General features: G+C 39.4%; 1 protein-coding gene across 1 annotated transcript in view; it reads right to left on the reverse strand.

Annotated features, from left to right (window-relative positions):
• Positions 1 to 2,017: 2,017 nt before the first annotated feature.
• The window catches only part of RGS7BP (regulator of G protein signaling 7 binding protein), a 106,231-nt gene continuing 90,581 nt past the window's right edge, over positions 2,018 to 17,667 (reverse strand). The window contains exons 5-6 of the mRNA XM_518191.8: positions 15,742 to 15,812; positions 2,018 to 5,110 (exon numbers count right to left, since the gene is read on the reverse strand). Coding sequence (XP_518191.2) covers positions 5,019 to 5,110; positions 15,742 to 15,812 — 163 coding nt within the window. The 3' untranslated portion in view covers positions 2,018 to 5,018. The remainder of the gene's footprint in view (positions 5,111 to 15,741; positions 15,813 to 17,667) is intronic.

Genomic DNA, 17,667 nt, shown 5'->3' on the forward strand with positions numbered 1-17,667 from the left:
CTCACCTCCCAGAGATAAATGCTTTTACACTTTGGCAAGTATCCTTTCAGACTCTTTAATGCACACATGCATACATATATTTTTAAAAAGGGATCATACTATAAATATTCCTCTATAACTTCCTTTTTCATCTAACAATATAGCTTGTACATTTCAATAAATACACATATGGTGCTTATTCTTAATTGGTACAGAGTATTCCATTGAAAGGATGTACCATATTTAACCAACCCTATAAAGTAGGCTTATTTACATTTTTCTGCTTATCCAAATAATGCTGCTATAAACATCCTTTCTTGCATATACTTTTTGAATAATGAATAAATACATCTTAGCTCATTTTATTTTCTGACCCATTTAAAGGAGAATTTCCCTAAAGTGGAATTACTAGGCATTCAGGAAAACTATATTACCAAAATATTTTTTCAGAAAGGTGGAATCAATTTACACTCCTGTTGACTCTGTAAGAGGTTTATTTCTATACTTCCTTTTTGTCCCTGGGAATTTTAATTCTTTATACCCTTTGCCTTTCTGACATATAAAAAGGAGTATATCATATTAACTTGCATTTTTTATTACTAGTATATTAAAACACTTTCATATTTATTATTAGTAGGTTATTTCAGTTTATTGTGCATTGCCAGTTTGTGTTCTTGGTCCAATTTTCTGTTGGAAAGTTTGATTCTCCTTGAATTATAAAATGTCATTTATTCATTCATTATTCACTCATTCAATAAGTATGTTTTCAGCATTTGCTTTGTGTAGCACTGTGTTAGGTGTTATGGATACAACAATAAGCAAAATAGACATGGTTGCTGCCTTCTTATACTTCCAATTTAATAGGGATAAACAGGCAATTAAACAAGCAATAATGAAAACGTTCAATAAGGAAAGAATGAAATGGAAACACTTGGTTGAGAAGGGGATTGTAGATCATGGAAATGTCCCAAAAGTAGTGATGTTTAAGCTCTTAATAGGTATTTGAGATCTATACTTTTTGTTGCATATATTGTTTTCTCAATTTGGTTTGTTATTTTTTACTATATAGGAGTTTAGCATTTTTAATCAGTCAAATTCCATCCATCCTTTCTGTTTTTTTCCTTTGGTGTCAAAGAAAGGCTTCTTTCACACTAAAATTATATAAATATCCATTCACATTGCCTGCTAGTCTTGTTGTATGTTTATTTATGTGCTTGAATATGTAAATCTTTATTCCATTTGGAATTTATTCTGATAAAAATTATGAGGTATAGGTCTAATATTTCTCTCAAGAAATAGCTAACCAGCTATCCCAATATAAATTAATAATCCAAACTTTTCTGATAGATCTGAAATGTCATTTTTATAATATACTCAGTTCTTTTATATTCTTAGGTCTATTATGGTTTATATATTTAATTCTAATAATTTATCCTGAGGCCAATAGTATCACAGCTTTTTCTCATCCTACCTATGGTTACCTGAAAGTTGAGTATTTTGTATTTGGTGACATTCCTAAGACAAAGAAATGATAGACATTGCCTGGGTATGTGGGTAGGGTGGGAAGTTTGACCGGATGATATCCTTAATCCTTTCAATGTTGACACTTTCAGAGTTTTAAATTCCAGATGGGATCATTGTTAATCTGGTCCATTTGTTTGCTGTTTAAAACAAAGTAGATGCTTTTACATTCTGTCTTTATTTCACCTCACTCTGAAGCTCAGCTTTCAGTAGGTGGCAGTATTGCCAAACACTCAGTATCCCGACTGGTTTCGTAGGAGCACAGAGAAACAAAATGGTCTGGCAATTTTAGAATTTCCCCCAAGAGCTTTAACTCATTAGAGGAGGCATCAGGACTATGCTACTTCTAAAGCTTTCTTTGTACCCCTGAATAATGGCATAACCAGAGGTTTGCAGTGAGTCTGCTCCTAGATGCGTGCAAAACATTAGCGGACAGATTTTTTTTTTCTGGCTTGTGTTTTTTGTTTGTTTTTTTAAGTGACACCTTGGCCTTGTGGGCATTTCTTCACTTATCTTACCCAAAACTGCCTTTGGGCCCAGCCACTGACTGATTTAAAACCCAGAAATGTGGTTTTAAACAATGTGGTTGTGGTGGAATTCAGGTGATTTTTATTTTCTATTTGGTAGTATTTTTCAGATTTCCCACAAAGAACATGTATTGTCTTTGTAATTTGAAAAAAAAATCAACACAGGATATTAAAGATGTGGTGGGAAAATGGGTGAATGTATGCCACAAAAGTTTACATCATTTACTGTTTCAAGCCTGTGGGTACATGCGACAAAATGAGTTCAATGTTCTCTTCTTAACCCTAGAGATCAGCTCAGTGTTATTGCTAATCTGAAAGCGAATTACCAGCAGGAAGCCAAGACAGTAGAACTTTATCGCTTGGAACCACACCTGAGAAAATCCTTTGGTAGGTGAGAGGAGAGCGGGGCAGCTCTTAAGGGATGCATTGGCCTGTCTAATGTGAGACGGTGAATTACCTACTGTAACCTTGGGCCAGTGTAGGTTACCAGGATTTTGAGCACTAAACTTAATTTTAGTATATGCTACTGAAAGAGGATCTTTAGATCTTGGAGTTTATCCACGGGAACTATAAAACTGATCAAAGGCTGGAAAACAGGCACTATGAATAAAATATACGGTAGCTGAATATATTACCTTAAATATGCAAATTCTGGCTAGGTAATTAGACAAATTCCCATCTCCATGAATAGCTACTACAGCCTTTTCAGACATGGAGGTGAGACCTGAATTTATTAACAGTCTTCAGTTGTACAAAGGACAATTGCACAGAAGGTAAGTGTTACTTTCACACTGAGGCTAAGGCGAGAATGAACACAAGTTAACCAAGCAGAAGTTATTTAGGTCAGGCATTTAGAAGAACGTGCTGAACAAGATTGGGCTTATCAGTTAATAACTTTTGCATGGATTAGTAGGAACTAGATTGAAGCTAGAGTTCAATATAGTTGAAGTATAGGAGAGGGCAGAGAGGCAGGTGCTGAGAGCTGCCAAACTGGGCTACTTCAAAATTTCAAAAACAATGGATCTTAAATGAAATGACCTTAGTGGGTGAAAATGAATTAGATTCAGGAAAGGATATTAAGCTGAAATCAAGGTTTGCAGACCAGATAAGTCTGGATTGCTTGCTTTTCCAGGGAGTATTCACCCTAAGAGTCTTTAAATAGCCAAATTGTTTTACAAATATTTGATTCAGAAAATTGTGATTTTCTCATATAGCTTTCCACGGCTACTTCTTTTTTTTGAAGCCAGGTATACCTATAACCATGCATTAATTACTGGTTCATTGGAACACAACTCTAGATTCAAAGAATAAGGCCAAAAACCAGCTGGTATGATCTAAATAGAGACCTGTATAACGTTCTCTTCCAACCCTTTAATTCTTTCACTTTCAATCAAAAGAGCTAGAAGACAATTCCAAGTATAATTTCCACATCGGATATTAGGGTGAACTATATGAAATTGCCATTTTGTAGGTCAAAACAGTCAAATATAGGAAATTTCATATAATTCAACCTAATACAATAATTATTACAGTAGTTCATCTTCACTAAAGCAAAAGGCCTTAATATATTTAGTTTTTAGGTAAAAATATTGGTATACATATAAATGCCTGTGCACATAAGTATTGGGAAAGAACAGGGTTGGGACTAAAGATGTGTCTTGGATAAACCACTTATCGGCATCTAGCTCATCCTTCTATTGTACTAGACACTGGTGCCTCCTGTCTGACTTGAAGGTTTTTCAGACTATGGAAAACAAGAAAAAAAGTGCAAAGACTTGATCTCTCAACCCATGGGAAATTCTGTCTGGGAAATGGGCCAAAGGAAGAACAGGAGACGGTATAACAAAATTTGTACCATGTTACAAGTTTAGTGAAGGAAGATCACAACAAAGCTGTGAGCAGAAAAACAAAGCATGTGGCTTCCTCCTTTCTAAAATATAGTATTGCTTAATGTGTCCTGCTTTCAAGAGTCTAAGCATAAGACAAGACACCAAGTACACGTTGGAAAAATCTTATCTGCATAGTCATCTAAAATGAGACAAGCTTAGCTTAACTAAAAAACTTTATTAACAATGTAAAATGTTAAATATTTTTATGATCTGAGCTAATTCCAGCATGCCCTATAAGATTTAACACTATGCTGATGTGCAGACACCATGCTTCAGATTTCAATTAGAACAAAATGTAATAATATTTGATTTTACATTTGAGGGCAATTGTATATGTTACTACACCATTTCCTAACTGGATTACTTCATTCTCCAAGAAGCTGAAAAAGACATCATTGGATCAAAAAGAAATTAGTTGCCCATATGCATTTGTACGAAGGTATTAGGATTATTGTGTATTTACAAAATTTTAGTACTTTTCATATGTGGTTTTTGTTGCATTATAAATTAAGATACTTTTATGTTGAAGCTCTTAGATTCTGACAGAATGGAAGACTAAATGTAAATGAGTGCAGAGAAAGCAATAGGTGAGGTGGTATATGTTTGCTTATAATATTATTTCTAATGATATTGATAGATTGGATTTTTGAACACAGTTTTTCAGTTTTAAATAGATTTCTATGTTTAAAGACTTCTTTCATATACGATAAACTTTAACATGAGATCAGCAAGAGCTATAGATATACTATTATATGTGAAATATTTTTCCTCTGTATAATACATTTAAAAAAACCTTTAAATAATTTAAAAATCATAATTCTTGCATCTGTCATGGCGTGGTTTGGAGCAGACATGCACAATGTCAGCTTTAAAATTCCCTTTTAAAAACAGCCTGGTTTTTGAATCTGTTCTTTTTTTTCTTGACGGCAGCTGCTTTCAAGTGTAAAATCATTTAAAAGGGCAGGGGGAGGCAGATAAACGTAATAAGGAAGCATAGAAAACATAGTCAGAAACCAATAACTGTGTGGTTCAGCTGTCTGGAGGTCCTCGGGTTTTGTGATTTTTTTTCAGATGTTCTCAGTGGGTTTCCAGGAGGAGCCACCTAGCTTGAGACGAGACAACACAGCCCAAAGAACCTTCTCTTCCGTCTTCTCACCAGGGGGTAGGGAGTTAGATTCAGAAGGCTGCTGTCATCTGTGATGGGACATAATGTGCACATAAGTGAGGTATAGGCACAACAACCTGCTTTTTAGGAAGTGGCTTTAAAAATCCACCATCCTCCTAATCAGGATTTCTCAACCTCAGCTCTGCTGGCATTTTGGACCAGATGATTCTTGGTTGTGGGGTACTGTCCTGAGCACTGTGGAATGTTTTGCAGCATCCCTCAATTCATCAGATGCCAGTAGCACTGTATGACAATTTGTGACAACCAAAAATATCCCCGGCTATGACCAAATGTTCCCTGGGGTGGGAGGCAAAAGAGTTCAAGGCTGAGAACCACTGCTTAAAATTGAATTGAAACTGCTTAGAGGCAATCTTTCAGTTGGGAAACGTATATACCTTATTTGAAAGAACCCATGCTTATGAGTAAGGCTGGCTTCTTTTCTAAACCTGCCTCTGCTATTTGCCAGTTCTGTGACTTTGAACATGTAACTGAAGCTTGCTAAGCTGTCTGTAAAATAGAGTTTAATAAAACTTATCCCAGGTGAGGATTACATGAAATAATCTATGAAAAACATTTAGCTATGGTGAGTAGCTTACTGTCTAGCATAGAGGAAGCATTTAGTTAAAATAGCTATTATTAACTATTCTCCTTTACATTGGATCATTATGGCACCTTCATTCATCGACTTCATGTCTCTTCATGTTTCAACTATTTCCTATTGAGTCTTTCCCCAGCACTTTCTATAGATTTCTGTACACAAGGGCATTCAGAGAAGACTGCCAGCTGTTGAATTAATAAGTTTTGGTTTGAAATTTTTAGGATGATGACAAGTAGAGGAAGAAATAAACCAGTAAATCTAATCTGGTTTAAAGAGTTGGGTTTTTTAAAAAAGTGCAAAGCAAAAGAGAAGGTGGGTAGAAATATCCTGTTGAAGCAGAACTTGTCAATGTGGGTCCCAGAGATAATCTAGAATTTTCCAACTGGGGCAGTGCTAGGACATGGTCAGACTGGAGCTAAGGGCAACAAGATGGTTGGCACTGGTGACTGTTACGTACCTAAGCTCCGCCAAGACTAGTTGCAGTTTCCTTCCAGAGTGGGGCTAAGGAGATCCCTCCTTTCCCTGTCCTAACCTTAAAGGGGATGGAAGCTTGGCAAAGGGCACAGAAGCAGAACTTAGATGAAGAGATAGCTAAAGTGAAGAATGTGCCCCACCTCAATCGAACTGATTCGTAGAAGAGGGCTTGTTTTGCCTGATTACTGAGCCTAGATGCTGTAAACCAAAAATAAAATTGTAAGCCCCCCAACCACCTGAATGGCCCCCTCCTCTCAGCCAACTGCATTCCAAAGTTAACTTGAAAAGCTAGTTCAGGCCATGTTGGGAAGAGGCAGTTGAACATTCTCCATTATATCCTCCTCCCTTTTGGAATTTAGACAAAGCTGACTGGAGTTAACATCAACACAGAGACCTTAAGACTGATGAAACAGACTCCTTCCGTCCGATAAGAAACATTTATAATCTATTTTTGCTGAAGTCTGCTACCCGGAGGCTTCATCTACATGATAAAACCTTGGTCTCCATAACCCCCTATCATAATAACCCAGATATTTCTTTCTGTTGCTTCCAGGTCTTTAGATAATAACTCAAGCAACTGCTAATCAGAAAATCTTTGAATCTGCCTATGACTTAGAAGCCCCGCTTCCAGTTGTCCCGCTTTTCCAGACCAAACCGATATACATCTTATGTGTATTGATTAATGTCTTATGTCTTCCTAAACGTATAAAACCAAGTTGTAGCCTGACCACCTTGGGCACATGTTCTCAGGACCTCCTGAGGCTGTGTCATGGGCATGTACTTAATCTTGGCAAAATAAATTTCTACATTGACTGAGATGTGTCTCAGATACTTTTTGGTTTACAATGCTCAGGAAACTGTTGAGAGCAAAAATAGATTCTGGCTTTCCAGTCCTCTTACGTAAAGTGTCATCTAAGTGCCTGGGCTTCTCCTCCCCTTCCCAAAGGCTCTAATGTGTCATACTTATTTGTAAATTAGTATCACCCACCAAGGTTGACAGTGTTCCTTGGAATGTTGCACTATGTTATATATTTAGATAGAGCTAGAGTAGCAAGTCCAAGCCAGAGAAGGAAACAGGCGCCTCCGCTGGGCATATCAAATGAATCAAACACAGTCCACCCTCCCAGTCTCCAGACATTAAAATCCTCTCTTAAAGCTCATATTCTGTTAACATGGAGAAAAACAGGGCTATAATTGTCCTTTCCATAGTGAAAAATAATTTACTATAATCTGGATGTCAACATTATGAGAGTTAAAAAGAGGATATCTTTCTTTTAAAGTTAACTTGCTCCCAATAGTTAAGAAACTGAAAACAGTGTTAGATACTAAACATTAGCCTCAGTTTTCAGGAGAACATCTCAGAGATAAACCATGAAATATTTGGAGCAGAAAGAAATAACTAATTTTCTCATCATTTTTAGGACTCTTACTTCTTTAACCATGAATTGATCAATGTATTTAACCTAGTTGGATATGGCAAAGATATAGCAAATTCTGAGGGGTAAAGAATTTTACCTTTCAGTGTCTCTTTGGACTCTGAATACACTTTCTGAAACTCAAATTCACCTGGAATTCAATGCTTCCCTAAAAGAGAGTCACCAAAACTATGAAGATATTTATGGGAAAGAAAGATCTTCATAGTGTTCTTTATTTAAGACTTGGAAGATCTATTTTCTAAATTCTGGTATCTCCTTCCCTTTCCCCAAAGACATCTAATTTGGGGAGAGACTGAAGTGGTCTTTATACATTATAGAATGCAACTCTGACGTGTTTTGCTCCTCTTACATGAGGAAATATCTACCACAATGTTGTATTTACAAAGGAAAATGTGTACGTGTATGTTGTGGTCATATATTTAGTTCCACTGTCTGGTTTTTGTATATATTAAAAGCAAGTAGGTATTATACACAGATATTATGAAATTTGTTTCAAGATTCACCCTTATATCTGTGGTGCACTCACTACAGTGGATTAAAAAAAACCTAAAAACCTTTCAATAGCACAGCCTTTTGAGCTATTGAAATTCTTCTCGCTCAGCCTTCTCTCTCTCTCTCTCTCTATATATATATATATATGTATCCAGATATATATATATAGCATATATATGTATCCAGATATACATATATATAGCATATATATACACATTATGTACACATACATACCCACATATACACATATATTTATGTGTACTATATATCTCTCTCACAAGTGAATAAATTGTTAGGATTGATGAGAAAGTGCTCAGACATGAAGAAAGGTCAGGCTGCCTATTAAGGACAACTGCTGGTTTCGGGCATCTTTGCTGCACATTTGTGAGACCTTTGCCTTGCTTAGAGCTTGTCTGACTATCACCTAAGGCTGAGGTAATAGAAAAGCTAAGAAATTATTGGCAGAAATTCAGAGCAGCTTTCTACACCATAGGGAGCTGACACCTGCAGTAAATGCTGAAATTTACCAAGCAGTAAGTATTCCTGGGATGGTTTGAAGTGAATTCAGCTCCAAGGAAATGTGTCTCTCCACATTGATTGAAATCCTGTCTCTGAAAGCCTATCTCAGCAGCTCTGGGGTGGGGCCAGAGAATCAGCATTTCTTACAAGTTCCCAGACATTGCTGCTAGTCCTAAAACCACCCTATGAGAACCACTGAATAAACAGAAGGACTGCAAGAATGTAAGCAAAAGGGAATGTTTCCCCACTCATTCTAAATTTTCTGGAATAATCCACTTGAACTTATTGGAAAATCTTTGCTTTTTATTGCAAATTTTTGTTTAGATGTGGCTTCTAATTAAGACTTTTATAGCATATTTTCTCCAAAGTACTCACTCTCAGAAAACTATAACCTAAGACAGTTTTAAATGTGAAAATGAAAGGTGGAAAGGGAAGCAGAGTAAGTAAAGCACAGGAGAAAGTAAAAAAAAAAGAGGGAGAATAGGAAATTTGGCCACCAGTAAGTTCAAACCTCAGTCATTCAATGTTTAATTCTTTCAGATTTTAAAAAAATTTTTTATTTATTTTTGGAGTGACAGGGTTTCATTATGTTGCCCAGACTGGACTCGAACTCTTGGCCTCAAGCAATACTCCCACCTCAGCCTCCCAAAGTGCTGGGATTATAGGAATAAGCCACCATGCCCAGCCTCAACATTTAATTCTTGAATGCTACTAAAGCCAGGGACACTGCAATTCCCCCAAACCACTTCTCTATTGCTCAAATTTATTTTGCTGATAAAAGATTTCTTATATAGGTGATAAGAAATGCTTCTACTACACTGCAGTTACAAATATCTATTCCAGGGAAAAAAAGAGAGAGACCCTCAGCTAAGCCAGTGGTTCTCAAACACTAGCTGCATCAGCATCATCTTAGGTCTTGTTAAAGCACAAATTGCTGACCCCACCTCCAGAGTTTCTCAGTCAGTAGCTCTGGGGTGGGGCCAGAGGATCAGCATTTCTTACAAGTTCCCAGACATTGCTGCTGGTCCTAAGAGCACACTTTGAGAACCACTGGATTAACAGAAGGCCTGCTAAGTCCAAGGCTCTACATTGGGTACTGAGGATAATACCAAGATGGATCCTAATAGAAAGATAGTCCCTGGCCTCAAGGATCTTTCCTTGAGTAACTATGAGGCTTCATGAAAAATGCCGTAAGAAAGATCTGAATACATTGCTATGAGAATGCCAGGCAGGAGAAGGGGGGAGATTCCTCCCATTTGGAGGAGAAGGAAAAAGATGTTTATGGAAGATTCACGGAGGCCCTGGAGTTCATGCTGGGCCATGAGGAATGAGAACTTGGACATTTGGTGAAGGTGGCAGGGGATAGCCCTTCAGAATGGAGGGAACAGTGTGAATAAAGAGAAGTGATCAAAGGCAGCCTGAATTTGGGTCCAAGTGAACAGTCCAGTCTGGCTGGAATGAAGGGCTTATGAAGGAGGAGATAGTCCAAAACAGAGTTACTTAGAATTCCCTAACGATGCCTGTACCTTCTTTTGCCTGCTGCCTTTGCACTTGCCACCTCTCTTTTCAGAAAAGTCCTCCCTCCTTAGACAAATGGCAAGCCCTCCTTCAAAGATTAGCTTAAACATTTTTTTTCCTGCAGTCTTTTCTGACTGCTCCATGCTTCTGCATTCCTTCACGTTCCCATTGCTTCTATAAACAATTGCTACAGCTCTTGGCACATCATCTGCATCCAATCCCATCTTCCCACCACTCTGTAAGCAACTCTTTATAAAAGTCTTAATGAATTTACCCCGGCTGCCCCAGCTCATCATCTGCCATTCACTTCCCCTCCTCCTTAGCCAAGCTTCCATGCCCAAAATTCCAAGAAAGCTGTTTTTGCCAACACCACAAGTGACCACCTTGTTGTTAAATCCTGTGGACACTTCCAATTCATATTTAACTTCACCACTGACCATTCCTTCTTTGCAACCTTCTTTGATTTATTTAAAAATGCTCTTGTGATTTTCATCTCAGTCCCCTTTGTAAACTGATCTTTCCTCTCAAACCTTCCATTTTGGTATTCCAGGACTCTTGTCTGTGCACACTGTGGGTAGGGCTTCAATTCCCACTATGCTGATGATGCTCAAATCTGTGTTTCAGTCCTCTCAGATCACATGTCTCACTTCAGCACTATTAACCACTGAGCACTGCTCCAGAAAGTTCCCCCCATGTCCAAAAGTTGTTGTTCTCTGCCTTTACTACTGCTCCTCTGTTCTCTCTAACTTGGTGACCAACATCGTTATTTACTCCGTTTTCCAAGTCTGAACTTGGGTTTCTTCCTTGATTCTGCTTCTCCTTATGCACCACATCCAATTGTCTCTGTCCTCCTCTCCAATCCCCTGACTTTAGGTGAGATCTTAAGCATTTCTCACCTGGATGACTGCACCTGCCTCCTTATGGAATCCTTCCAGTGGCTCCCAAACCTCTTAACATGGCCTAAGGGGCCTTAATGATACAGCTCTTGTCTCTCTCTTAAGCCTTTTGTCTAGAGACTTTCCCATCTACTTAAGTCCTTGCAGTTATCAAAATCCCCTCCTATTTCATCTCCCCATATGCCTTCACACATCCAGAATCTTCTGCCTAGACTATCTTTTTTCTATTTCTTTGGCTAAGTGCTACTCATCCTAAAAATTCTCAGCACAGATACTTTCTAAAAAGCAATCCCTAATAATCCCCCATTTTCAATTAAAGCCTAGGCTAGGTGAGAATCTAATATACCTTGTAGCAACCCATGTCTAACTGTTATGGCATTATTATATTGTGAGCACTAATTTCTGCGTCTTTCCAATTGTGTGTGTGTGTGTCTGCATATGTAATAGTTGTTTTCAGCCCAACCCTGAAGGCTCTACCAGAATCTGTGAGAGAGGAGGCATATGGCATTTGGAAAAGTTTCCTAGGTGATTCCCATCCAATTTTTCCCTGTTGAAAGGGACAGGTTTTAGTGGAGGAGAGACCTCCTCAGCACCTAGCACAGAATTTGACACATCATTGGTGACCATTATATGTTGGATGAGGATGGGGACAAAGGCTGCTGGGGTGAGAGGTCTGTTCTTCCTTCAGTAGATAGTGAGTAGACATTTCACATTTGTGAGTAGGAGCTCAACATAATAGAGTAATGCATTAAGAAATTAGATTGGTTTACATATGTCACACTGAATCTTGGACAAGAGATTGCAGAAATTGCAAAGGATATGGGGCTACTGGTAAAACTGCCCAGAATAATTTTCAGGCAGCAGCTAGAAACATAGAAAGTCTTTATGAGGCCCTTGGGGGAAGGACCTAAAAGGTCATCTCTAGGCTAGATGGTGGCATAACTGCCCAGTGTTCTTCAGCCAGATATCTGAGAATTCTTCTGCCTCACACAGCCAGGTTCGGTTCTGGATGTGGGGGTCCTGATTGGAGGAGGATGCTATGAGTTTGGGAGAACTATCTCTAGGCCCACATTAGTCTGGAGTAGTACTGTTCACAGGAGGGGACTCATTCTAGCCCAGGTCAGTTCCTGACTTACCTACTTCTCGACTGATTCTCGTGCATGGCATCAACGACCAAATTCTATGCAAGAATGAACATACCGACACCTCCCACAGCATTCACTAAGTCAGAATTTTGGAAAAGGCAAAACTGTCCTTCAGGCTTAATTTATTTCTGCTGATTTGTTTTGTTTGATAACAGCATGCATTTAGAAGATGCTTGTCCTTCACTTTCCAATCTCCTTTTAGCCTCTGTCAGTAACCTTGCAGGCTCCCCACAGGTGGTTCCATTTGTAATCCATTTGACATAGTGAGACTATCATAATTAATGAAGCTCCCTACAGCACTGCCAGTGTCCTAGAATGTAGGACAGGAGGGGCGCTGAAGCAGTGGAAAGAACAGCGGGCTGACAGCCAGGAGACCTGGCCCTTGTCTGCAGCCTGCAGTGGAACTCAGCAGTGCAAGGGTGGCTTGCTTTTCTTTCGTGCATCTCTTGGCCTCCAGTCTTAAACTGGATGGACGGGAAAGAAAAGGCTGAAAATGAAGGCATAATCACTAACCATTAAAATTCCTGCCCTTGGCCACCTTCCTTTCTTCTCCACTGAAAGTTGATTTAAAGTAAACCATTGTGGAGCCGAGTTTTGACTGTAGTAGAAAGGGGAGAAGATATGATTAAGTCTTTAAATGCTGAAATAAACATGGAACAGTTTTGGAGTTGAGGGCTGAGTTAGAACCTGGAGAATAGCGGACTCAGTCGGCAGCATTTTCACGTGGTCGGTGTTGAGATAGGAAAAATGGGGACCAGGAGAGGTATCTTTTCCCTTTTTTTCTGATTTGAGGACCCATGAAATGGAATAAAAAGAGAAAGGAAATAAGAAGGCAGAAAGAAAACAGATGGCTTTCTATAATGGTTTTCATCCCGTTAGAATCATGTTTTGACAATAAGGTCCTACAGAAAAGAACTGGAATACTTTTTTCCACATTTTACCCTGTACCATTTCCTGCACATATTAGACCTATATAATAAATAAACCACCTGAAAAGAATTCCGGAAAGGAATTGGGGAAGCCTCTATGGTCTATCTCAGTCTATGTAGCAAGAAGAATCTATATGATTTGTTCATTAAAATGGTGCCATATGCATCTGTCAAAATGTTCCCAGGGAGACTCTTCAGGTTCCCTCTGGATCCTCCAGTTCAGACACAGTCCCCTTCCCCACTGGTCAGCTCAGCAGGCTGTGAGGTCATGTTAAACACATAGAGAACAGAGATGTATTGTCACATGCTAAGGGTTCCCATTTCTCCCCTCAGTGAAGAAACTCAAATTCCTCACAATCCTTTACATTAGTTATTTTTGATTATTAAAACCCTACTGCACCACTTCCTTCTGAATAAGTCCTTATGTCTCCTTTCTAGCTTTTTCCTTTTTGTTCCCCAGATAGATCCAAGGTTCAAGTCCTGAGTATAATTTATTTTGATGACTATTCCCTTTTCACTCATGTTTTCACTCACAGTATCAACCTTTGATTATTATTATTATATTTAAAAATGTAATTAAAATTCTAATTATTTTTTTCTGTGTATAAAGATGATACAAAGTCACATAAAATATTTATATCATATTCTTTATGATTATAAATGACCAAATAAAACAAAATTTCTGTTTTTCTATTAACACACAGTCAAAAACTGCTGGATGAATGATCACTAAATGGGGAGGGAATGTTTAGGATGATGTGGCTTAAAATATAGGTGACATGGCACCCATGAAATTCAGACTGGGGGACCCTGGGCAGCCATCCTCTAGGAAAGCTGAATGTGAGGGAGGGCGAGAGGCCAGCGTGCTACTGATGAAGGAGGCTTGCCAAACCTATTAAGACACTGAGGACAGCTTCAAACATGAGCTGTGGATCTAAAGTCCTGGGGCCAATGCTTTGAATTGCAGGCTCAAGACCAGCCTGACATATACACTACACGTGGTCTGTTGCAGAGTGAGTGGTAGCAGGGATTCCTCTATTTGATGGTGATTTGAGCAAAGCTGGGTTGGCCAACTTGTAAATAATAATAATAACAGTGACAACAATAATAGTAACAGTGTCAAGTGTTTGCTCTCTAAGTTTGGTAGTAGGTGTATGACACATTGCTTCATTTAATCCCCACAACAGACTTCTAAAGTAGGTGATACTATTATCCCCTTTGCAGGGATGAGGAAATACATTTGCAGAAGTTAAACAACTTGTTCCAGGGTGCAAAGCTGGTAGGTGGCAGAGCCTGCATTTGAACCCAAGGCTATCCTTAATTCAAAGCCCTTGTTCTAAACACTGTGCTTATTTCTGGCAACAATCTTCCATGTGGTGGTCAGAGCAGTCTCTCATCACTACAGCATGTTTTCTACTTTCTCAAAACACTATGCCTGTGGCTCAAGCCAGTTGGCCTTTGTGACCAGGCCCCTTCAGGGGATGTTCTGAGCTATCTGATGTGCTGTGGCCCCTGCTTCTTATTTTCTGACCTCCACCCCTGTGTAGCTCAGGCCACACTACTCCTCAGCCTCTTCATCTGGTGTTCTCACTTCCACCCCTCCACCTTCTGCTGAGCTGCTCCTGGAGCCAAGAGGAGCCTCCAGCTCCACTGCCAAATCCTCCTCCTCCTCCTCCTCCTCCTCCTCCTCCTTACTTCAAGGCAAGTGGCACCCTGTCTTCCCTCCCATCAGGCTTTGCTCACTGAAAACAAGAAGAGTTTCTTTCTTGCCTCCTAGAAGCCTTTCTCCACCTCTATGTACCATCCTCTGAAGTTGGTACTTCACCTGTGGCTGCTCCAACCATGTATACTTAATGTAAGCACTTATTATTGGTCCTTTGTACACGTCGTCAGTCTCTGGGGCTGCAAAGGTAGGTGCAGATTTAACAAACATCGATTGTGACAGGTGTTATTCTACTATGTCCCAGGCTCCAGATACTGAGGATACAATAGTTTAAAAGGCATGCAGAGGACTTTCCCTCATTCTAGTGAACATCTCCCTCTCATTTGTGCATTAGGGCATATACTCCCATAGGATAGACCTGGAGACACACTGCCTGATTTCACATCCCAGTTTTTCTACTTACAGTCTGTGTGACCTTGGCCAATTTAGCTAACCTTTCTGTGCGCCAGTTTCTAGTAAATTGGGAAACACTAATAGCATTTCCCTCAAAGTTGTTTAGAATTAAATAAGTTAATACAGTTAATACATGCAAAGTATTTTGAATAGTGGCATGCTGTAAGTTCTCAATATATGTTAATTTTTTGGATTACTTTTTAAAGATAATTACACAAGTGGATGGCAGAGATCTTCCTTTGTAGGTGTTCTTAAGTCTCTTGCTGTGCCTGGCCTGGTGCTTTCCACAGTGAGTAATAGGGCCAGTGGAGGAGGAGTTCGTTTTAAGGTCATAATGTACCTTGGGCCCCCTCAGAGCATTCTGTGTTCACCAGAGAGTTTCTAGTCTCATTTTGATATCTTCTTGAGGAAAGACTAATGAATGCTCAGTGCCTTCTACTGTTTGTGTGAGACACATGCTTTAATTTCCAAGAAACAATTCCCAAGGTTATCCCATTAAAAACATCCTCTGCCTCAAAGAGAAGTGACAAGACTCACCTTGATTTTTCAATGGTAAAGGCATAGTTTCCCTGAGTTTGCTTAAAAGGTTTTTCATTTCTCTCATGTCTCTGTAAAATTGATAAAAAGACAGAATAATCAGCTGTAAATTTTCAAAATGAAATCTCAAACAATCTGTTATATGAGACAACTGAAGGATGAGAGTCTGTGTCTAATTGCACTAGCTCTAGTTTCCAGTAGGCAAATATTGAATTTATTTTGCTTTTACAAGAAAAAAAATCTGAGATGGGTTGGCTCAGGAAAAAGTGAGAGCTATTCTGCCAAACCTTTCTACAGGGCATTCTCCTGCAGGAGCCCTCATCTCTGCCTCCAGTCGAACCTGGCTGAGATCAGAGAAGAGCCATTGGTCACGAGGACAGTGCTTTAGATTTGCAAAGAGAGGCCAAGGAAGTACAACTGGAGCAACAGGGCTACCCAGGGCAAACTTGAGGCTGGGTGATGGTACTATCAAGGCTTTATGGTCAGAGGACTATAGTGGCTATGTACATTCACTTGCTGTTATTTGCTCGTTTGTTAAAATTTGTGTAAATTTAAGGAGTACAAGTGTAGTTTTGTTACTTTGACATATTGCATAGTGGTGAAGTCTGTGCTTTTAGGGCATCCATCACCCCAATAATGTACGTTTTACCCACTGAGTATTTTCTCACCCCCCACACCTTCCCACCCTTCTGAGTCTCTGATGTCTATCATTCCACACCCCATGTCCATGTGTACCCACCATTTAGCTCCCACTTACAAGTCAGAACATGCGCTATTTTGTTTTCTGAGTTGTTTCACTGAAGACAATGGCCTCCAATTCCATCTTCTGCTTGGTTTTAATAGTCTCTTGTTACTACGATTGGAATTCAGCATAACTAAGCTATTAAGCGTTCACCAGGACCAACACTTATTACATTGACTTGGAATAATGAAAGAGTAACAAATTCTAAAACTTCCAGAGAAGAGCTCCTTACAATGGATGAAACAGAAAGGGGCGCAGTATGGGAACAAGAGGGAAAACAACCCCACCTGGGGACAGCTGGGCCTTCCTTTAGCATGGACCGTCCTCCCACACTTCCTGACTTCAGCACACAGCATGCAATGCCACTGCATACATCCAATATCTTCCCTCATCTCAGAGCATGCATGGTCATAAAACCCCAGAATTGTAAAGCAGGAAGCCATCTCAGGAGGCTTCTAGTCTAAGGTAGGGGAGAACTCATCTTTTGAAACCCTTGGGACAATTGTCCCTACACACGTCCAGGTGGTTGTGCATTGGAGAAAGTGCTCTTGAAACCCCAGGACATAGGGGCAGATTTCATTTAAAATAGCCAGGAACATAATTTGGTACAAAAAGCAGACGCATCCTTTAATTAACTGAGGATAGGCAAGCATTGGCAGGCACCATGGGTTTAGGAAAGTTTTGTGGGGAAGATCATCTTAAAGTTGAAGAAATTCTATCCACTTATTTTTCTTCTGTTATTTGAGGAAAGACAGTCACCATTTAATTTTAGGTGTGAAACCTCTCAGTCCATTTCACAAAACACCACTGTTCTGTTGAGCACAGTTTGAGGATCGTTTTCTTAGGGTAATTCTGGAGACCTCATGGGAGCTCCTTTTCAAGTATTGACTGATATGTGAAGAGGAACTCAAGTCTCAGTAATAATTGATTGGAAAAGGAAGGGAAAGCAGCCTTGAGGATCTGCGGAAATATACCTGTAAAAACTTTCCAAATCCACTCCCATGGGTGCGAGGTATGAGGATGTATCTGTGGGCTGCATGCTGATCAAGTGAGAGAGGAGGGCAGGAGAAAGGAAGTGGGGCCCCACCTCCACAAGTGCAAGGCACAGTCTGTTTTCATGTAAGATCTCAAGGACAGATGGAATGGGTGAGAAACGGCTAGGAATGCAACATGGGGGATTGAGG

The sequence above is a fragment of the Pan troglodytes genome, chromosome 4, assembly GCF_028858775.2.
Source record: "Pan troglodytes isolate AG18354 chromosome 4, NHGRI_mPanTro3-v2.0_pri, whole genome shotgun sequence".
NCBI classification, from domain to species: Eukaryota; Metazoa; Chordata; class Mammalia; order Primates; family Hominidae; genus Pan; species Pan troglodytes.